Source organism: Centroberyx affinis, unplaced genomic scaffold (genome assembly GCF_046629955.1).
Source record: "Centroberyx affinis isolate AG114_WGS23_722 - 3 ecotype Tasmania unplaced genomic scaffold, CSIRO-AGI_Caff_v1 ptg000234l_1, whole genome shotgun sequence".
NCBI lineage: Eukaryota > Metazoa > Chordata > Actinopteri > Beryciformes > Berycidae > Centroberyx > Centroberyx affinis.
Window position 1 is genome coordinate 26732 of NW_027278919.1, and position 23939 is coordinate 50670.

The window sequence follows — 23939 nt, forward strand, 5'->3', positions numbered from 1 at the left end:
CAGTCTATTATATAATGGTGGAGAAAAGGGTGGAGGATGAACACCAACTCTAGTTTTTCCATGATGGGGTGATCTTCTCTGGATGCAGAGACGTCAACATGGTTTCTGGGGCAGGGTGTGAGACACTAGGGCCCGGATCGACAAAAGCAAAAGCAATTACTTGTGAAATTTGTACCGCCAGCACAAGGTATTGACTAAAGTAGGACACACAAATGAGTGGAGGCGCAGATAATTAATTAGACTGCGACTGCGCAAATATAAGGGCCAAACAATGCACACAATAGCCCATTTGCGGCAACATAATGATGGGCAAATGGAGCGCAGATTTCTCTCCAGTGGAGTTGGAAGTGTTGGTGGCAGAGACAACCTAAAAGAGCTCTGTGTTGCAAAGAAGAGATGTTTTACCAGCATGTAAAATGTCACTCATTTCTGTAATTTACTTAAGAAGATTACTCCACGTAAAAATTTTGCAATTGGCTTTAGGATGCTATTGGTGTAGTTCAATCGGGAGAGACTAGGTTGAATGCTCAAATTATCCTCCCATTCATGAAGTTTAGAGTACATCCGTGGATGGATGTAGGAATTAGAATGCCCCCCTGGGGAGTTCGTCTGGAGCCTTGACGTTGGTGGTGTTGGGGTGGAGGAGGGGTGAAGCGACTGGAGTGACAGCAGCGTACAGCATAGTTCTGTGATTAGCACAATAGCATAGTAGGTGATGTGTATATACTCCCGGCCACTTAGATGATTGGCTGTCTGAAAAAGAGAGGGAAAGCGATGGCTAACTCTGATCGGTTCTCTGGAAAATGAGGGAAACTGTTCACCAACTCTGATTGGGAAAAAAGAAGGCATGAATGAAGCTAGAGAGAGGTAGGTGGTTTTAGGTAGTCTTCCTTTTAGATGAGTTTCCCAGCAACGTCACATAAAGAGTACCCACTCAGTTCACGTTAGTTAGTAATCCCAGAAGCGATAGCAAAGATTTTAGTTTAGTAAGTGGCCATATATTTTAACATCATGCATCGCAGTTGCTAGTTGCTAGTTGCAGTTGCACCCTAGACTGGAAAGAATAAAAGCAACCCCCAAAATCAGCAGTTACAGTAGGGTCCAGCTGCAGCCCCTCGCTAACCTCGCCTTGCCTAGCCAAGTGCTTCTCCGGGTTTGCAGCTGGGTGCTACTGGAGTAGCAATCCAGCTAACTCAGTTAGCTAGCTTCATAGTATACTCCCTGGTTGACACTTAGTAACAAACTTTTAACTTTGCCTTCACACTTTGATTCTGGCTGGGTAAGACCTCTGCTCTTAACACACAAAACTCAGCAGAGATGTAATGTCTAATTTGTTGCACATGCCCACATACTACGTAATTTACAGCATCAAGAGACTTGTATGTATACGCTAGGCTTTTCAATGTCTGGCCATTGGATGTGTGGCCACTTGCCCATGTCTACTAGCCATTCATCAACTGGGATTGAATAAAGGTGCGGCAGTTGTAAAACCTTAAAACACGTTGTTCTAAATAATCTGCGCAATCAGAGTCTGATAAACTAGCCAGGTACACCATTGTTGTCCGTTTGTTTGTTGTTATCAGTGTGAAAATGACAGCTAAATTGCTATAGCTACGATAGCCACAGCGGCTTTTCTGCCCCTGAGCTGCACGCGCATCCTCCACTGTAAACGGGAAACTCATCTATTGAACTTGCGTATAAACTTCGCTTGTTGTAGTTATTGTGGTTGTTGTAGGTGTTGGTTTCAACAGAAAACATTTTGCCATAGAACTATCAACCAGTATTAATATAAATATATATCCAATAAATAAACAAGCATTCTCAATACCATAAACAATTAAAGTCCCCATGAACTCCCATTACTTTTACTTCCTGGAAAACAGAGTATCTTTCATGGTGACTTCATGCTGCTCTAGTAGACGTAAATATACATTTCTAACCAATAAAACCATTGATTTTTGGACAGTCCCGCCCCTCCACATTCCTCCCATCAAATAAAATTGCCTTTCTCTCCCTGACTCATATTCCATTGGTTTAGACTTTTGAATGATCCCTCACTGCATTATGACCTGCCCCAACATCATGTTTCAACAGGAAATGCATCAAATGAAGGAAGTAAAGATGCCATTTCACGGGGTCTTTAAAGTGCAATCCTCAGTTGATGGATCTTCATCCCCACTGCATCGCCCCATTCTGCTTGTTTTGTAAACATTATGGGTGGTGGGGTGAAGTGCAGCAGTGCTGCCTCCAGGTGCGCCTATAAGTAAGGTGAGGGCAGGACGCCTGTGTTGACAAAGAGTGGAGCTGGATTGAAGAAGACTAAAGTTGGAAACTGACCTAATCTGTTAAGATTAGTTAGTGGTAATGATTTGTAACCCAGGACTGTCAGACTCTACATCTATTGATCCTACATCTATAACTAAGAAACGGCACACAGAAGAGCTAGCTACATTCTTGCTACACTATACAATAGTGTAGCAATTACTATGCTCATTACTATGCTAGTTTGGGGTGACCAGACATCCCTGTCCCTAGATTTCCCCCTCTCTGGATGGTATCAGTATTACCAGTGGAGGTCTGGTGATTGGTCATTTTTATCTCAGGACCACATAACATAGCCCTGTCCAGATGGGATTAGCATTTCAGGACAACGTCCATCCATCCATCCATTTTCGAGTGCCTTATGCAGTTCAGGGTTGCGGAGGCAACAGAGTGAGCAAAGCAGCTCAGATGTCCTTTTCCCCAGAAACTTCCTCCAGCTCTTCCTGGGTGATCCCCAAGTGCTCCCAGGCCAGCTGGGAGGTGTAGTCCCTCCAACATGTCCTGGGTCTACACTGAGGTCTCCTCCCAGTTGTGCCCAGAACATATCCAGGGGGAGGTGCCCAGGAGGCATCCTTACCAGGTGCCTGAGCCACCTCAACTGGCCCCTTTCAATGTGGAGGAGCAGCTGCTTGATACCAAGGTTCTCTTGGATTGATGAAATCTTCACCCTATCATGCAGGCCAGCCACCGTGTGGAGGAACCTTATCTCAGCCATTGGTGAGGAGGTGCGACAGTTGTGGGATTTTTCAGTCCTGTTCGTTGTCTCATTCCTTGGTCCAAAACTATGAACTGTTCTGGTTCATGTACTCGTCCTCTGGCTATTTAAAGGGAGGCAGCAGCATATTACTAAAATTGTAAACGACAAACATCAGGTTTTGGTGTCAGCCCCTCAGAATCAAAGAGCAAGGGCTTCTTTCTAGACCCACCATTATGCGCCTACATTCAACAGTCATGCAGGGAGAAATCCATTGTAGAAGAGACAGGAATACCCATTTCTCCACCAATAGTAAACTCAATAGACCCGAATGAAATACAGCCACAAAACATGTTGCTGTTGCATTTTGAGTACGATCATAGACATGCGCCCAATGAATTAGTTGGTTAGCTAGCTATATATCCCCACCTTTGATTGAAAGCAACAAGTTCACACCCCTTCTCTGGGAGTTGTCAAAAGGCATTCTGGGAAATCACTAACTGAAGTAGAGGTAGACGAGGCAGGTTGAAGGAAAGTGGGTATACCAAAAAGGTAACTTACAACACTTCATCACAAAATAACATCAGAAATGCATTGAACATGGCAAAATGATGATAAATAACAGTGTAAGAAGATCTGAGGGTGGATTTTTCCTTTAATCAACTCACCCACTGGTCTCTAGCTGGGGGCGGGTGCTGTCCTAGGTGCTGGGTTTCAGTAGAGCGTCAACATGGCAGCCACGCAAGCAATAGTGTTTTGGTTCCTAATGAACCAGAAACTGTGTTTAATATTTATTTATCCAGAGGAAGTCGACTGAGCTCCATGAATTTTTACAGCATTGTCCTGCTTCACATTCATGTTCCACACACTCACACCAGGGGTTGCCCAGTACAACCACATTTTGGTACTTACAGTCTTCTAACTTTGGCTTCTGGGAGTTGCCCAGTAAAACCTACTGTTGGCCACTGAACAGCTCCACTGGAGCATTTGAAGCTTCAGTGCCTTGCTTAATGGCACGTTGATGATAGTTATTGGAATAGACCAAGTTCTGCACCCATTACCCAGAATTCCTGTGATGTCAGCAAACTAAATGTCTTCTTAGTGTGTGCTGGGGTTGGAGGTAGTGAAGCCATCGTTGGTTAGTCCAGCCTTCTCTGGACAGCTCTTTTGGATTTCACTCTTATGTTTTGATTTGTCACTTCCTGTGTGGAGACGATTTCCTACCAGTGACCATACCAACACCAGAATTGGGCAAGTAGGGCAAACCATACATAAACTTCTGCTGTGTTTCTATAGATGGTCCAGAGTTCCAGGAGAGTTTTGTGACGTCAGGAGTTTTCAACGTCACTGAGCTGGTCCAGGTCTCTAGAAGTAAGTCCACCTCACCTTAACCCTTACCCTTCACCTAACCTTTAAGTTTTACTGCGACCACTAATACTAACCCTAACCCTAACGTCAGCAGTGTAAACGTCATTGACCTGGTCTAGGTCTAAGTACATACTATCCTCAACTAATCCTAACCCCTAATCCTACGACTGCTGATACTGATCCTGGGCCATAAGCCTTTCCTAGTGTGCATTTAGTTATGAAAAAGGTGCAAATAATGTTGGCTATAACCATCATTTCCCAGCAATGTCATACCCACTGGTATTGTATAAGTTTCCCATCATCGATATTAGTTGCTACATTAGAATACTGTCAAATGCAGTTCTTTGTTTTCATCAGATTTAAATTAAATATAGGCAACATTAGCAGACACCAACTGTTCACATTGTGAGTAACATGGTTGATGTATCACTCTATTCTAACAGATTATGGGCAGGGCGAGGGGCCCCAATTGCATCTATGTAGTGGTCTGCAGCTACAAATTTTTGAACAGTCAAATCGTGTATTTTTTTGCTGCTTTTGTATTGCATTTCATCAGGGTTCCCATGGGCCTTGAAAGTCCTTGAGAGTTTGTGGATTTGAGAAAAATATAATGAGGCCTTAAAAGGTTTTCAAAATGAATGGATGGCTTTGAAAGTGCTTGAATATGCCTCAGCTCTCTGGACCTCCTACGATCAATACTTCATATCCTGAGAAAAACCCTGTGACATATATTTGCATTGATACAGTAGGGATTTTAAAATGGATGATTTCACCATGATTTCTTCACTTGACAGTTTCATGAGTAAAAAATGATACCTCTATGATGCCAAATTTTGACCAATGACATGTATAGACCTCATAAGTCTGACACCCACATGCCCATGTATGGCTCACGGTTCCATAGCGATTTCTCCGTAGGGAAAATGAATGGGGTTTCACATAATCATCACTGTCACAGTCTACGTGTAATGCAGGATTTCAAAGTCGGTCCGTTTTTACCTTTGTATATTTATGTCTCTAATGGCACTGAGTCCGTTGATTTCTGTAACCGTTTTCTAGTCCAAGTAGTATTTTTGCTAGCAACAAGCGAAACACTTCAGCACATGTAATTTGCGTCAACTGCTGGTGGCAGTAGCATAAGTCTCTCCACCACCACTGCCACATTTGCTGAATCGATTGCATATCTTTGATTTCCATGTTTTATACTGTAAATATTTCTATTAAATTATAGTTGTATATATATATATATATATATATATAATGTATATATTAGAGATGCACCGATTGCAATTTTCTTGGCCGATTCCGATTTCCGATTTTCTAAAAGTCTGACCTGCCGATTCCGATTTTGGCCGATTCCGATTTTCTTTCTAAGAACTATAATTGACAGCACACACAAACATTTTTGTAACTTTTCTTTAATGGAAAATTAAAATTCAATTGTATGTTCATAATAAAACATTGACTATTAATAACTTACATTTTCTCCAAAACTGCACCAGGTTACAGGACCTTCTCTCACTCTCACTCAAACAAATCTCAAAATAAAAAAGTGCTCCAGGTTACTGGACAGAGCTTTTTTGAACAAATAAAATCCAAATGAAAATGAATTGCAGTATATCCCACTTAATACTTTCCCGAAAGAAAACAGGTGCAACAGATCTATATAACAACACACGGACTATTACTATTATGGACTATTATACAACAGGTAGTTCCGACCAAACGATCTGATTGGTCAACTAGACATTTAGAACGTGCTCAAATCAGCATGACAGCACACCTAGCTGTGCTCATCACTAAATATTACTCCGCCATATTATCATACAATATATTTAAATATAACGCTACGCTAACTCTGTTCAGCCTTGATGTTACCAGACGCTCTGCCATCCATCAGCTGTGCCGGTGAGTCGGTGACACGGCGCTACTAGTTTAAAAATACATGTGAAGTTCGCGGACATAGTAGCTAAATCTGTCCATGGAAAAATTATTTTTTTCAGCAGATATCTTAGTTACAACAAGATTGAGCTAGCAAGGCAGTTTTGTGTTTATATGTGTGGTATTTATTCAGTTTGGGAAATCCCGCGATCTCTAGAAAGCATTAGCTCAAGTTGGCTGGCTGACTCAACAGGGACTAGAAATCGTCTCTGTTGCTAGGTCGTTACTAAGGCTCCGCCTACTTGCTGGAGTAGTAAACTAGGTTCCATTACATAGGAGTCTACTGACGTGACTGATTGTTTTCCAGTTATTAGTCAGACCCCATGTATTTCCGGGGAAACTGAGATAACACTAGCAAAACGTTTTTTATTTTGAGAGCGAATTGCCCCACAATATGAATACATTTTGTTTGTATCTTTTATTTTGTTGGTAACTGTTGTATAATCGCAATATTACACTCTGGGGTGTGCGTTACCGTCATTATTGGCACGGCAGTGATGCAGTCAGTAAGCATCACGGTAACGCACACCCTCTCGTGTAATATTGCTTAATTACAGCGGAGTTTTTACCGTTGTCTTAAATTTGACCGGCACAGAATCGGATATATGAGACTGATCGGCCGGTCACCGGTCATGGCCGATCAGCTGAAAACCGGCCGATTCCGGTCACCGGCCGATCGATCGGTGCATCTCTAGTATATATATATCATTGTTGTTAATCGTTGTTTGTTTCTTCAATTCTAGTCAATCAAGTATTTTTTGCTAGCTAGCTAAACATGTGGAAGCGGTGAGGGTTGCTAAGCAACTTATAGACTCAGAGTAGAAGCCCACTGCCAGCGGGTGATGCAAATTATATGTGCTGAAGTGTTTAGCTTGTTGCTAGCAAAAATACTACTTGAACTAGAAAATGGTTACAGAAATCAATGGACTCAGTGCCATTAGAGACATAAATATACAAAGGTAAAAACGGACCGACTTTGAAAATCCTGCATTAAACGTAGACTGTGACAGAGACGATTATGTGAAACCCCATTAATTTTCCCTACAGAGAAATGGCTATGGAACCGTGAGCCATATTTGGGCAAGGCTGACATAATTCGGCGTACGAGGTCTATTACCCCAAAGCATGCCAATTTTGTGTCCTGTGAATTTGATGTCCAATTGAGTGTGGCAACCCTGTTTCATAATGTTACATCTTTTTGATGATAGCTAGCAAGCAAGTGCTAATTGGGTAACATTTTTGAAAATGAACAGAAAAACGAAATAAAATTACTTCAGAGCTTACCATCGAACCCCATGATGCAACCCTTCTCCAAGCATCGTTTTCGAAGCATCGTTCCTGTAGTCTTTCAGATACAAGGCTGTAGAAACCTGGGAAGCTTGTGGCTGACTGTAATCAACTTCTTGTGCTTTTTTCACTTGCCCAGCAGAACTACTGTTCATGAAACAAATTATATATATATACAGTATATATATATACCCAGTATATATGGGTCTAATCATGCGTGTGTCTGTGTGTGTATGTGTGTGTGTGTGTGTGTGTGTGTGTGTGTGTGTGTGTTTCCCTGTGTGTGTAGCTCCAGTAGTAACAGGAGTAGGTCCTAGTTTCTCTCTGGGGGAGCTGCAGGGTCATCTGGCCTATGACCTCAACCAGTCTGTCAACCAGTCTGTCAACCAGCCAGTCAGCCTCAGACGATCACTGGCCAGCACCTCATCCAGCGGGTAATCACAGACACACACACCCACACACGCACACACACACGCACACACACACACACGCTAGGTTCTCACTGGTCCTGGAATTCCTGGAATATCACACAGAGTTTTGAGAGGTGTGTCCAGACAGGAAAAGTCAGGGAATTCGATAAATTCTCTGGGGAAGTCAGAGAATATCAGGGGAACAAGAATATAATAGAATGAATGTTCCAACCTATTTCACACATTCATTTCATTACATGATTTACATGATTGAACCAAAATTCCAAATCTGTTATGAAAAAAAACTGCTTTGCTAACTCACTCTAGTGTAACAAAAATATTCACAAGCAAAATGATCTTTTCTCACACACAGATTAGCAACCACAGTTAAAAACACACATTGTAATACAAACACTGAGCAAGTGAGCATTACTGAATATGACATGAGCGATCGTTGTGTCGTGGACAAACTTAATAGATTAGGTTTAGGTTTAGGTTTTATTTATTTGCACCATGAAAGAAAACCAATAAAGATAATACAAAAAAAAAAAACAGGCATGTGCCAGAGAGGTTTGAAAAGTACCTCACTGATAAAAAACAAAATTATATGATGTATATAATGGAAACAACAATAACCAAACCCCCCCTTGTGTTATATGAGTTATCAAAGAAGCACCAATGGCCTGATGCTGATAACTTCAGGTCACCAGTTATTTCCATCACCGCCATTATATCTGTTTTTTCAAACTAGAGAAGAAATGGGAAATTGCCCTTAATGTAATCCAATGGATTACCCTTGGGTTTTCCAGTGTCTGTCAACAGAAAGGAACCCACATTTGCAAAAAAAAAACCTGTTAATTTCACAAGAAATAAATTCCAAACTTGATACACAAAAAACTCCTTTGCTAGCTCTATCTAGTTGTAACTAAAACATTTGCCAACAAAAAGCTATTTTTAGTTACACTTACATTAGCCTACGCAGTTGCAAAGCAATAGCCTTCCTTTTGCAAACATTTTGTTAATCCAATTTTGCTTAAAATATGCATGTATTAAAGCTGTATGTGCTTTTACCTTAGCACATTTTACCTTAGTCAATGTGTAATTCTTCTCCAAGACAACAGAGCATGAAATAATAACTGTATTTATGTCTGTGTGTCTTATATATGTCTGCCTGTATATCTGTGTGTCTGTATATCTGTCTGTACACCTGTCTGTTTGTATGTCTGTCTGCAGGAGTAAGCGTCATAAGTCAGGCTCTATGGAGGAGGAGGCCGACAGCCCAGGAGGGGAGTATTACCCCTCACCTTCCTCCCCTGCCAGCAGCTCCAGGAACTGGACTGATGACATGGAAGGAGGTAATATAACTAGGACTGCATGCAGTAATGAATGGGGCCAGCCTGAAATACTGTAAGAGGAATAAGAAGTAATAAGAAGAATATCATTATAACCTTGAAATATCTTTCTAAAATAGAAGTTTCTGAAATCAGACATCCTTTGCCTACAATGACTGGAAAAGTTTATTTTCATTAAGATTAGACATTTATTAAAGAAAATAAAACAGAAATAATGCATTTTAGAAACCCAAGCAAAAGTATTAGTAAGTTTCAATTTTATTATGGGGTTTCCCCCCATATACTACAAATACCTATTATACTTGGATGAACATATGAGTTTTGTAAAAGGTACTACTGAGTCAGCTAGCAGAGCTCTTGGTGGTGTTGTTGGAAAAACAAGGATGCTGAGAGACATGGATTTCTCTACATATACCAAACTCTATCAAGCCTGTGTATGTCCAATCCTAGATTGTGTAGCAGGGGTTTGGGGATATGAGAATTGCTCCACATGTGAAAAAATTCAGAATAGGGCCCTTAGATATTTTTTGGGTGTACACAAATTTGCACCTATCCTAGCTATTTCTGGTGGGGTGGAAATTGCGCTGGAGTGTCTATTACATGGAGTGTGTATTATAAGGCTGTGGAACAGGTTACTGGAAATGAGGGATAACAGACTAACTAAAAGTAATTGAAATAAAATATAACTAGATGGCACTCAGTAGAGCGTATACCTCCGCCAACGCTATGCAATTGTCAATATATGCCAGTCCCACATGTTGGATTTTCACCACAAGTTAATACATTTTTCCATGCCACATTACCAACTTATCAGGGAATGCACACATTTTCATGACTTCTAGCCACTTGTAGTCATTTAGCTGATTATCACAACATCACAGAGCCAATCAGCACTATATCTGTTTAGTGGGCATTAGGGCTGCCCTTCTACCACTGTACCAAGTTTTGGAAAAATTGGCAGGGCGGTTATGTCTAAACCGATTGGGCCAATAATGGAGGGTTTGCTCCTTCTTATGTCTGCTGATAGGCCACAAAGTTTGGTGGTGTTACGTGAATCCGTTCAGAAGTTATATGCCTTTTTATGAGAAGCCACGGCCACACACCCTTTTGGCCAATTGGTGTGAAAAGTTAATCAGTTGTTCCTTGCCCGATGACCAAACTTTCCACAAAGTTTGATGGTATTGCGTGAATCCATGCAGAAGTTAAATACCTTTTTATGAGAAGCCACGTCCATCGCCAAGCCCCCCTTTGGCAAACCAGTGCAAAAAGTAAATCAGTGACTCCTTGCCCCATGACCAACATTCCACATGGTTTCATGGTGTTTTGAATCCATTCAGAAGTTACATACCTTTTTATGAGAAGCCATGCCCACTGCCACGCACCCCTGTGGCCAATTGGTGGGAAAAGTTAATCAGTTCTTCCTTGCCCCCATTAACCAAACTTTCCACAAAGTTTCATGCAATTTGGGGTGAAAACATAACCCCCGTCCAACTCCGTTGGCGGAGGTAAAAATTATCAACAGGTAAACTTTACCAATATTTTTAAAAACTTGTAATAACCTCAATGTAATGTGAGGCAAATCCCCCAAAACGTTATTAATATTTAATTGAATTGGGTCAAAAATGTAGGAGCCCCTGTTAATGTAAGAAAACTGCCAGACACAATAACATTTCTTCCATAACATATAGAGAAACACTTAACTGAAACAGAACAGTCCTCCAACTGTAATGATGGTGGTAATAAAGGTGAGCTGTGAAGCATTGGGGGAATGTGTCTAAATGTGAAATCTGAAGTGTAGGTCGGTAACACTGTAGGTATTTGTGTTACTGTTGCTGCCCCTGGCATGTGTATGTGAGTGTGTATGTGTGTGTGTGTGTGCAAAGTGACAGTGTAGCGCCATGGCGAGGAGCACTTTTAGTGATAGGGGGAATTACATTAGGCCTAACTACATACAGTAGCTTTTACCCTGTTGAAATGAATGGTTACACCACTTGATGTCACTATTGCTGTCTGTATTAGTTGTGGTTGTAGTGGGTTTGGGAGACAAACTAGAAAGTAATTTTAATACTTTGTAACATACTTTTTGTGACATTTGGTGATGTTAAATTAGCTATATTTATTCTCGTTTTCTGTTGCTATCTTGTCAGTTAGCAAATATTAACTCTGGCTACTATCAGTTGTGGCGAAATTAATTTTGGCTCGCATGTTATTGGCCACAGAAGGTGAAAACATCACTGTCCGAGGCGCCCCTTACCAGGTTGTGAATGGGAGTAAGCTGGCATGTTTGTGAATTGCCAGGTGGGGAATATTTATGTATATTTATTATATCTACTACTCTCCATCCACCACTGCAAGAGTTTCACAGTTTGCAGATGATTTTTGTTAACTGGTCCAGCTCCGAACACCCTGTACTAACTGCTAAGAAATCATCCACCTGCAGAAAAGAAATAGAACAGTGGTCAAACGTGGTGAATTTCACTAAACCATGCTGTTTGCCAAAAACCCAAACCGTACAAGAAACAACCCCATCCACCTGTCACTCCACAATCAGGCAATCACTATCAGCAAAGAAGCCAATTTCCTCTGAGTTACCTTCCAATACAATTTAACATGGACAAAACACATCTGCTTTCTCAAAAAAGACAAGGAAACATCAGACCGAACTACCTCAAAGCCCTCTGCGGTAAACATGGAGCATCACCCATGACAGTCATCAAAGTCTACCTTCCATACATCAGACCACTATTTGAATACTTTGCCCCGACTTGGATATCTGCCTCTGATCAGCAAATACAACTACAAACAATACAGAACAAAGCTTTAAAACTGGCCCACAGACTACCCTTTTACATCAGCAACCATTACATTATAACAGGACACACTATAACAGACATCAATCAGACAAAGACACCAATCAATATCACTAAAATACATGAGAAGAGCACTGGAAAATCCCTTACTAATAGACCACTGGTACACTACTATCCTGCACATGCTGCAGCTGGAAAACTACAACTACCTTTACCTTTATTACTAACTTTATCTTCTATTTTTATTCTATTACACTTTTAGATTTCTATTGTTCTTATATTTTGAGTAATCAATAAAGTTATATTAAATTATATTTATGTGGTCAGTACATGAGTTCAGGCAGTATGTTTTAGAGAACACAGGTGCCTTGGTCCACATGCGCCCTCCAGCCTCCTGGGTCCGTCTGCCTGCCTTGCAACTTCCAGAAAGTCAGTATGGGTAGAAAAGGGTTAAATCCCTGTGTTATCCCTCCAGTCTCAAGAACTTTTAGTTTAGTTTAGCTTAGTTTAGTTTAGTTTACTATTCAGTAAAACTGATGAAGCCTCTCGGATGAGTGGCGAAACATCTTCAACTCTTAAATTTTAAGGACATCTTACTACCTGGATGAGTGAAATGAATCCACACAGATAAGATGGGTGAAGTTTCCCTCTCTCACTTGTCTCAAAAGCAGCTGTAGCTTCACCTGGAAAGCGGTACCATGGGGGTACGTGTCACAGATAAGTTTCTCCTTGCCTTGTAGCTGCAGATTGAGGCCATTGAGACATTGTGTCATGCCGGTTAAAAAGGCAAGATATCATTTCTACTCTGGGTCAGTCAGCTCCGTGACAGTTGAAGAAACCCATCAACTTCAGGAAACAGCTGATAATAGTCCCTTGGTTATACCAACCATGCTCAGTGCACCATCTCTTGTCACGCTAGCTAGGTTTGCCCAGTCAAGTCCCAAGTCTCCAATCATTTGACAAACCATGGCGAAAATGTTCCTACCAGTTGGTGTGCCTTTGAGGCTTTGTAGTGCTGCAAGATCCTCAGATATCTTATAATTGGTCCCATCTACGGCACAAAAAAATTGTGTCTTGTATATTGCTGCTTTCGTCGAAAAATTTTTTTTTCAATTTCTCTAGCAACTGTGTTTGTACGTTGCCTCATATTTCTTCAATTCTCCGTGTAATCGTACATGCAGATAAACTCACAGCACACAGGGCATCTTTCTTATCGGGACATACCTTGTCTGGGATCGCTGTCAAACACATAACTCCTTCAGTGAAGGTCTTTCTGCTGTTTGCGATCAGTCTCACCACCTGAAAACTGGCCCACAAGAATGACTGGTTCTGCTGAGCTTGCCTTAAAAATGTATTCTGCTGTACAGCTAGCACACCTCTCAGCTTCTTTATTTTGTGTGCCCGCACTTGTCTTTGCAGATGATCATATTTGTGTTTTGTCTCGTAATGCTGGCTACTGATTCCCGGGAGACCAGACAAATGGTCTTGTCATTGCATTGTACAAAAAAGTAATCGTTGAACACTCACTTCCATACGTCTTTATTTTTTGTCTGACAATCACTGAAAATTAACATCAAGGCAAGATAAGCTATGTGAAAAAGTGCAGTAGGCTAAGGCTGCGTTCACTTTGTGGAGCGGTTTCCGCTCAAAAAGCCATTATTTCCTCTGGAATGGTGCAGATTCCACCCTCACCACCAGCTGCACGATGGAAAAATGAGGGCAGAATCCGCGCAAAGACTTGAAAATAGTTCAACTTGAGCGGATAATATCCGTGCGTCATGCATCACTTCTCACAAGAGAACAACTCAGCACTACTTTGGTTGCCTGGCAACGAACTGAGCTTCTGCCACTTTTTTCAAAGCAAGGCGGGTCGCGGATTTCAAGCAGAAAACACTCCGCAATGTGAATGCAGCCTAACTAGGTGCAAGGGAGGGAGCCAGCATGGGAGCTGTTGCTATGGTGACTGTGGCGCGCATTTTAGTACGGCAGCCAGGTGAGGACAATTTGTGGTATTTCAAGCAACAATAGTTAAATATTGCATGTGCTGACATTTTAAGCTAAATTATTCAGTGGGCCAGACACAATTTATCACCAATACAGCATCAACAGCATAAGTATCAATACAGTGTGTTTCACACATACTATAAAGTGAGAAGAATTTGCATTCATTGATTTATAATCAATATAAATTTATGTTAATTTATCATTCTTGACCTTGGTGGTAGATAGAATGTGTTGTCAGTTTGCAAACTGCAGCGACTCCGGCGGATAAATGTGATTTCCGAGAACAGTGGAAAAAAGCGGAAAGGCACGTCTTGTCTTGTGTGAACACAGAAACTGCTACCTTTACCGGAAAAATTGAAATGGCAATTTTACGGGTTTCATGTGTGAAAGGGGCTACTGATTTGTTGTCTCTCTGTCTGCCTGTTTGTGTCTATGTGTGTGTGTGTGTGTGTGTGTGTCCAGGTCTGTCTCCTCCAGTGAAGAAGGCAGAGCTGGACAGTCCCTCTCCCCAGGAAGACTCACCGAGACTGGGCTCCTTCACCCAACACCACCGGCCTGTCATAGCTGTACACAGCGGTCAGTATGTACACACACACACACATTTTGGTGGGGATTTTCATTTCAGTTTTAGTTTTGGCAGCTAGATATCATCCAGAATAAGGCACTAAAGATCATTGGTGTGGATGAGGACTATGCCCTAAAGGATTATACCATCACCAAGCTGAGCCATCGCAGAACAGTTGCTGCAACAACTGTTCTTTTCAAGATGCACACTCCCAACTGTCCAGCAGACCTGAGAGCACTGCTACCCTCAGCTCATGTCCCAGGTGGAACCACCCGGAGGCTACCACCAAACTATGCCTTGTCACTCCCCAGGGCTAACACCAAATGCCTTGACAGGAGCTTTCTCCACTCTGCTGTAACAACATGGAACAGCCTTCCCCCCCGCTGTTGTCGGAGACATTACATCAAGTAGTGTTCATGCCTTCAAGAAGATGCTGAACAAACACCTCCTCCGCACAAGACTGCAATCCTAAAGCTCAAGGACTTTCAAACATACACAAATCAGCCTCATATATATTCCTGAGTAGTTTCAGATCAGTGATAGGCTCTCTGAATGGTATTCACAAAGCTTGTATCTGTAAAAGCATAATAAAAAAACCCACCTTGTAACACCTTTGCAACCACTTCTAAGCAACCACAGTGACAAAGCATCCATCAGCATTGCTCAGCAATCACCTGCATCAAGATGCCTTTTTAAGTTGGTAGTATTCCCCCCCCCCCATCTTGAATTGGCATGAGTTCTCTCCCATCTGCACAATGCACTTGTTTTTCTTTCAAGTGGGTTGTAGGTGAAGTACGTCCAGATATCATTTCTTCTTTTTCTCCCTACTATGTGGCTGAATCTTTGCCAGGTCAGGTCTGTCAGTACGTTATCTTTAAAAAATTGTAAAAAAAAAAAAAAAAAAAAGAAAAAACGAGCTTTCTGTTAATAGTTGTGTTCTATTTGGATAGGAACTGTTTTTTCTCTAAGATGCACTACCTTCCGAAGAATCCAAACATAACTGCTGACAGAAATCTATTTTTTTTTACAATTTTTTCAAGATAACATAGTATGATTATACTGTGAGCGTCGGGCGGAGCAGGCAGCTAGCGAAGTTCTGGTTTCTACTAATAGGGATCATGACGGAAAACACATAGTATTTGGGCCCAGGGTTCAAAATACCAAACTATTCCTTTAAGTCTCGTTATTTTTTTCCATTGTGGTTTTTCATTTCATAATTTTTGTCAAGGAGAGCTGTAAATAGATTTTGTCATATTTTTTACTTGCAAGGATCAATAAATTATCGTCAACATCACATCATCATCATGGTAATATTAGTCGTCAAAGAAAATGTATCAATGTGATTTTCATTGACAAAATTAACACTGACACACACACACACACACACACACACACACACACACACACACACACGGTTTGATTACATGTGGACTGATACATTCCTACCACCAGAAGTAGCTTAGTAAACTAGATGACTCTTCAACACACAAAATACACCACTTTGTCAAATGTAGCTTCAGCATAATAGTTTTTCAAATCTTCCTTTCTTTCTTTCTTTCTTTCTTTCTTTCTTTCTGTGTGTTCAGGTCTGTCTCGGAGTCCCCACCCCTCTTCATCTCTGCATTTCCCCTCCTCTTCCTACTTCCCCCATGGAGCGATCCGCTATCCTCCCCACCTGGCCCAGGACCCCCTTAAAGACCTGGTCTCATTGGCCTGTGACCCCGCCAATCAAACCCCCAGCTCAGTAAGTATAACCAATCAAAAGGTTAGCTGTGAAAAAAACAGTCAGAGTAGGTGCCGAGCTCCCCTAGCTAATGCCTTCTTCTATCAGAAATGTTTTGTTAATGCACTGACTGCTGCCTTTGACTGAATTAGAAAAACCTCAGATTTTATACTTACTCTATTAAGATTAGACCAATATATGGGTTTGCCAATATATAGACTGATATTGCCCTGTTATTAAAAATGTGATCGGGTTCTGTCAGTGTCGTCCACCTCTGATATGATGGATATGATGCCGTTTGATTGATTATATATTGAATATGTACAGTATATTGAGAATATGTAGTCTAGGGAAGCCCTTAACCCGTATTGAGACATTTTGATTTGATTCCACACAAATATACAGGAAAATTGTCAAATTTAAAGATATTGAATATTAGCACAAAATATTGGCAATCAGCAGCTTCAATCCAAAACCAATATCAGTTGAACCCTAATGTCTATCTTTACTTATATCATGAACTGCATTGCATTGCATTCAGCCGTATGAAATGTGCTACTAAGTTTGAGTGTTTGGATGTCTGTCTCTGTGTGTCCAGCTGAATGGCAGCAGCCAGGTTAAAGTGCCCAGTCATTACATCTCCTCCCAGATGTTGGCGCCCCCCGGCCCAGCGCCCTCCCTGGCCCCACCCTCGTCTTCCCTTCCCAGGCTGACACTGCCTGCAGACTCCAAGGCCAGCACCACCTCCTCTGACGGGGGGGCAAACTCCCCCACATCACCCAGTAAGTGTAAATGGCCAAAACACTAACCCGTTTACAATTACAGTATAGGGGTTTAGCACGATGCTCATATCCATACTGCCTTACAGTGAATGTTAGAATAGAGTCAACGTTTAGAATCTCAAATCTGTTCATAGTTGAGTGCAGAACAAGTTCAAGTGGAGGCACAAAAGACAGATAATACAATGGGTGTTTAAAGCAATATTCCACGTTGTTTTAACATGGGGGTTATTTGGCACTTGGCACCATGAAAATATAAACCACTCACTACGGATGCAGCGGGGACGAGTTTGTAGCGTTCAGATTTTTACTTCCCATTCATTTGAATGAGGCCATGAAAATAGCCTGAAAACTTGCATTTAACGTGTTGCTGATCATATTCAGTAATGGATATTGCTTTAAGGACTCCTGGTCAGGTGGTCACGTACAGGCTGGGTGGAGTTTGTCTTCGTAGTGGAAAAAAGCAGCCAACAACCAATACAGAAAGCCAGCAGCGAGCGAGCACTCTTTCCAGAGAAAAGTGGACTCACCAAAATTCCTATCTTCGGTATCTTTTGGTATAAAACGATCACAGACCACCTGGGTTGGTAACCATGAGTGCATTGTGTGCAGTTTACTGATGTCACCTTACAGGATTTATGGGTAGTGAAATCCTCAAAATTCAAGATGATTGGTGTTTATGTCTACGTTTATTGCATGCACACCCGTTTAACCTGGTTTGGACATAAACACCAATCATCATCATGGGCCAGAAAACTCAGACTCATTCTCTGCTTACTTACAGCGCCACAGCATCCATTGTATCGTTACACACAACCATTAAGCACCGCTATACATTGTGAGCCATAATAGCTTATTGTATTGATCACACATTGATCACACATTAGAATAAAAATCCTGCTTGGAGAAAAAAGGATAAAGAGGAAGATGAACTTGTTAGAGCTTTCGCAGCAGGAATAGGCAGGTGAAGTTATTCCAGACAGGACGTTTGATTAGTAGAATGGTCTTTGAACATGTTTTCTTTCATAAAGAAAGTTTACTAGTATTATTATTGAATTTAACAGTGCCTAGCTCTTGCCCCCCATTTCTGTGTCTCACTCTCCAGGCCTCCATGTTGCTGAGAGGGCGCACAGCGATATATATGCAGACTCGTAGTGCAGCGGCTATATTTCCCAGTCCCAAACATAAGGATCTCGTTCCCATGTGTTAATAAGAAGTTGTGACCATGCATTATTTTATTAACATGAGATGTCACCAGACGGGCTCTGTACAATTCTATGCACTGAAGTACTGCAACATGGTTAAATGACCTAATTCCACTAACGTTACTTAAATACCACAAGGTAATAACATTACCTACCGTTAAAGTTTGTAGGGCAGCAGAAGATGAGTTATCAGATTACTGTCTCCAAATCCCGTTACTAACACAGGAGAGTTTGAAGCAAATTTTGGAATGTTAAGTTTCAGTTTTGGTTTTACACCAAGACTCTGTGGATTGAGTACAATGCTGCTGGTCTGCTGGACTGTGCATCCCCAAATGATGTGCGCATTAGAGATTGATTTAGATCAATTTCTATACATTGACCAACTTTTGATTTTGTACCTCTGTATGGGAAACGCTGCATCTTGCAGTCAAAGACGCCCTCTTGAGGCCATCTCACAAAGCGTGTCATCTCATGAAGCGACAGATGACTGACTGACTGAATGCCTGACCTGAGTTTGCCTCGTGTTTCCCTCGGCTGTGCCCTGGGGAAAATCTTACCTTGTGCAGCTACTGGAATTAGACAGACAATATTGGTTTGATGCTGTTAACTCATCCTTCCATCTTTCTCCTTTAACCCCCCCTAGCATACTCGTCCCCCAGCACCCCCCCTGCCAACCGCTCCTCCTTTGTTGGTGTCGCCCCCCGAGACCCAGGTGGACTCTACCAAGCCCAGGTTAGTAGGGGTTCAGTGGACTTTCCCAAGCCTGGGTTAGTGGGGGTTCAATTGCTCCTGTCCAAGTACAGGTTAGTGGGGGTTTAGTGGACTTTGCTACATCCAGGCTAATGTGGGTTCTCCAAACTCTACCAAGCCAGGTTAATGGGGGGTCACTAGACCCTACCAAACTCAAGTTAGTGAGGTTCAGTGGACTCTACTAAGCCTGGGTTAGTGGGGGCTCTCTGGACTCTACCAGGCCTACATTAATGGGGGTTCATTGGAGTCTACCAAACCCATGTTAATGGAGGTTCAGTGGACTCTTCCAAGCTCAGGTTAATAGAGGTTCAGTGGACTCTACCATGTCCAGGTTCTCTATACCCTACCAAGTCTAGGTTAATGGGGGTTTAGTGGACTTACATACACCCAGGTTAATAGGGGCTCTGGGATTTTGGCATGAAAATTGTCAAATTTAAAGATATTATTATTATATAATATTCTACGGACTTTAGTTGATGGACTTCAACTGATCTCTTTTGTTATAAGCTATTGTTGCTCCTAGCTTGGTGTTATTTTTATTTGATGTTTTTGTCCTTTACATAGTTTTATGCTGTGTGTCTGTAACCTTTATGTCCCACATCGATGCTGTTTTTCTTGGCCAGGTCCCTCTTGTAAAAGAGATCTTGTATCTCTGAGGTTTTCCTCGTTAAATAATTTTATAGCAAATAACAATCAGCACAAAAATAACAGCTATCAGCAGTTTCAGTCCAAAAATATCATTGTCAGCCGTCAAAACTTATATCAGGGGGTGTCCCTAGTAGCTTAGTGGTCTAAGGCAAATATCATGTGAACATTATGTCCTGGGTGAGTGTTAGTGCTAGTTATGGTAGTATAAGACATAGTTACATTACAGCCTGTGTAATGGTGACTCAGTATGGAACATTTTCAATAATAAAAGCAAAACTTTGGCTGTATTTGTATTTACTAGATAGATAGATAGATAGATAGATAGATAGATAGATAGATAGATAGATAGTGGCAGGTAGGGAGGAAGGGAGTTAGGTAGATAAAGAGGTAGGTAGTTAGGCAGGTAGTTTAGGTAGTTAGATATGTGTAGATTGATAGTAGAGCCAGGCCCTGTATCTTAAACTGCAGTGTGGAGTCTGGCTGCTGCTGCATTGCAGTGCTTCTGCTCCATAAAACAGCCTGGCAAATACTGCTGAGCCAGGAGCCCCTCTGTGTGTGTGTGTGTGTGTGTGTGTGTGTGTGTGTGTGTAATGTATGTTAGAACTGAATGCAAGGTGAAATAAGTTCTTAGTAGTTTGCAGTGACAGCTATGTGGTCACCCCAGGTTCCAGATTAGAGACTCTGTTAGGGGTTAGTTCCACATCACTGACTGATAGGACTGGTTGAAACCAAGGTTGCCAAGGTTACATTCAAAATATCATGTTAACACTTTAATCAGTAGCATAATCCACTGGACTACTCAAAATGTATTAAAAAGTTAATGTAATTTGATTACCTTCAGTCACTTTTGGATTATTCTATGAATGTTAAACAGAATTATTATTACCATTATTTTAACATGTGTAAAATAATCTCACAATACTAATGTCTGTTTCACTTAAAACATGATTGACTGGGGACTGGCCGGTTTTGCCATTCTGATATAAAGATGTTGTGTACCAACATCAATTCAACATTTCTGCCAGTGGACAATGGATGGAACTGAACTTTTCAGGGTCATGTGCCATTTCCCACTCTTTTCTTTACTGAATTAACATTATGTTGTACGTCACTGAACACTAAGGCCATAGGTTATATATAATATGACATAATGTTTGATCATTTGCCAACAATTAAGTAAAAAATTAAGTAAATTTGACTAAGTGTTTCTATTCAATTTTGTTTCTTAAGTTATTCTGGTATGTTTAAGTTGGGCAGTAGCCAACTGGTTGCCTGGTTGGTATTGTGTCTAATGGATTATGAGTTTTACTGTAGCCTAAGTACAATGCAAATACACAGGTATAACTGCAGTGGTACACTTTACTTTAATGAGGCCATTCCAGCATAACTAGTAGGGACACTGTACTGTCCTAAGGTACATATAAAAAGTATGGATCAAACATGTATTAGTATTTCTATTCCCTTATTTTGTATTTTGTGGTATGTTTGGAAGTGTTTGTACAATTTGTAAATGCATAAGACTAAAGGTAAAATTGCACTACATTTCTATTAAGCCTGATTATCCTATAGCACTTGATTTTCTGTTGGCAAATTATCAAACATTATAACTTATCACCTCAGTGCTCATTGAGGACCAACATAACATTAGACAAGGGTGGGAATTTATATAGCTCAGATTCAAAATGTTTTCAAACTCTCAATCTGCTCAGTTCACAGCCACTATAATGCTAAAAGACCATCCAGCCCACCTCCATCTGCTATGTTGTTCATGATGGATATTATAAACAACATTGTCTGGGGGGTTTACTACATCCATAAGTAAGAGGGAGATAGGAGGATAAACTTGTTTATAGAATTTGGTTCAGAATGGCTTGTGAACATACAATGCAAGAAAATAGTGTGGGATGGTTTGAGTCATTCCTTCTGTTATTTGCATTGTTTTTCTCTTCAGTATTTCCCTTGCTTAAATGTTGCTATCACATGAAGCCAATACATATTTTTCAAGTGTCATCCTCTGTGTAAGCTGATGCAGGTAGTTTAATGACAAAGGAGGACACACTGCAAATTGTTTATCTTTTTATTTCATAATAATTTTAAAGATGGGTCAGAACTGATTGACATAGGCAAGGGTAGCCCTGAGGTATCGCTGATGGAAAAAATAAACCTCATATTGTAACATGAATAATGACATATAACACTTTTGTTAGCCAGCAGCATGTAATATAAACACACAGACACTTTCACACTAAATAAACTTTTTATTCAAATTCAAACCCCATATTTATAACAAAAAAAAATCCTCCAAAGAAGACAACAGTATGTTGCTATGCCTTGGTCAGTTTCATTCCAGTGTGATAGATGTACCTTTTACAGTAAAAAAAAATATATATATATATACAGTACTGTGCAAAAGTCTTAGGCACATGTAAAAGAAAAAAAGTAAAGCGAAGATGCTTTCAAAAATAATTCAATGAAAAGTTTCTAAATATCAAAAAATGTACTATAAAGAGCAATCTACTGACACACTAATGCAGAAAGAAAATGAATAAACATCTAAGACACAATTGATATAAAAACTCTTTGGTGCCTAAGACTTTTGCACAGTACTGTATATAGTAAAAGAAAATGTCAAAGACAATAACACTTTGCATTGTATTGTATTTGCATTGTATTCTGTTCTAGTTTGTTCAAATCTTGCCTGAGAAGTCATTCAGTCAACCTGTGTTCATTCCCCAAAAAAGTTTATTGCAGTGAAAGACAGGAGGGATTGGGAAGGTTTCCCTACCTACTGGTCAAATATTGGACTATAATGACCATACAAAGAAACCTGGATAAACAGTATTTTGTTTTTCATATTTACCTCATAGATGAAAGCATATTAAACAGCTTTAAACTGCTCATAGTTATTTTGCACACCCATTTAATGCTGTAATTATTTTCATTTTCTTCAAACTTTCTTTCATACATTTCTACTCAACACATTCTAGTGCGTTTCCCCACAGGGATCATTAAAGTTGAATCTAATCTTATCTTAGAATTTGGAATTCATTTAATATCAAGTTGTGTGGGAGAAAAACATGTCTTTAAGACAAATTTTATGTCAGAAAAACTGTGTGACTCAGTTTTAATTATATTTTGACTTGTGTTTCTCTGTGTTCCAGTCCTGGTACCTGGGAAACTGAGCAAACTTTGGAGGAGAGGTCATTACCATGGCAACGCAGTGTCCTGGAGGCAACAATGTTGTCAAGACGATGCAAGAGGAAAGATATACTCAACTATGTAGAAGCATAATAAGTGGTTATACATATATATAAATACACATGGGAATATATTTATATATGTGTATGTACCTAGAAGAGGTGTCAGAGACAAACTGTGGACGGAGAAAGATGCAGGGAGGGATGCTGCTCTCACTCACACCATTTTGCAGCCCCAAAATTAACTAAACCGAATGCCAAGAGGGACTCAAAATGGCTGCCACAAAATGGCCGCTGATGTGAGTTGTTCAAGTGAAAGCAAAGGATTGAAGCAGATGTCTGGATGGTCCAGATGAACTGTTGGCCAGAACCAGGCCTTACCAGATCCTAAGAAGCCCCTACCCTAACTCTGTCCCCAGGATGAGGCCTGTTCCCTGGGATGGACGTCAGCCTTTACCCCCCCTCCTCTCCCCAAACCCTCCCAGAATGACAGTCCTCTATCCAGGGCCTCTACTCCTTACCCTGAACCCAGTATGAGGCCTCCTCGCTGGGAAGGACATTAGCCCTGAACCCCCCCTCCCCACCCAGAATGCCCCTCTCCGCTGCAGGTGCTGCTTCTTATATATGCAAATAAGCCTCCCTTATTTTCTGAACCAACCAGAAAGAGAGAGATCCTGTTGTTAATATATAATGTTTCTTTGCACTTTTCGATATGTTTTTGATGCGCTTGGGGAAATCAGACAGCGCAGTTTTCTCCTCTCTTCCCACCAAAAGACAGAGGCTTTCTCTTTCCTTTTATTGACAATCATCAGCCTGAACCCGTCACGTTGCTTTGAGAGGCTCATGTTTTTAAGAATGTTTGATTGTGCTTTTTTATCAGAAAA

At 40.9% G+C, this 23939-nt stretch overlaps 1 protein-coding gene across 1 annotated transcript in view; it reads left to right on the forward strand.

Annotated features, from left to right (window-relative positions):
• The window catches only part of LOC139664212 (nuclear factor 1 C-type-like), a gene marked incomplete at its 5' end in the record, with an annotated part of 47604 nt that extends 24036 nt beyond the window's left edge, over nucleotides 1-23568 (forward strand). The window contains 8 exons of the mRNA XM_071542964.1: nucleotides 4313-4387; nucleotides 7902-8046; nucleotides 9256-9377; nucleotides 14651-14764; nucleotides 16340-16497; nucleotides 17075-17258; nucleotides 19104-19192; nucleotides 23020-23568. Of these exons, the coding sequence (XP_071399065.1) occupies nucleotides 4313-4387; nucleotides 7902-8046; nucleotides 9256-9377; nucleotides 14651-14764; nucleotides 16340-16497; nucleotides 17075-17258; nucleotides 19104-19192; nucleotides 23020-23040 (908 nt within the window). The remainder of the gene's footprint in view (nucleotides 1-4312; nucleotides 4388-7901; nucleotides 8047-9255; nucleotides 9378-14650; nucleotides 14765-16339; nucleotides 16498-17074; nucleotides 17259-19103; nucleotides 19193-23019) is intronic.
• Nucleotides 23569-23939: the final 371 nt, after the last annotated feature.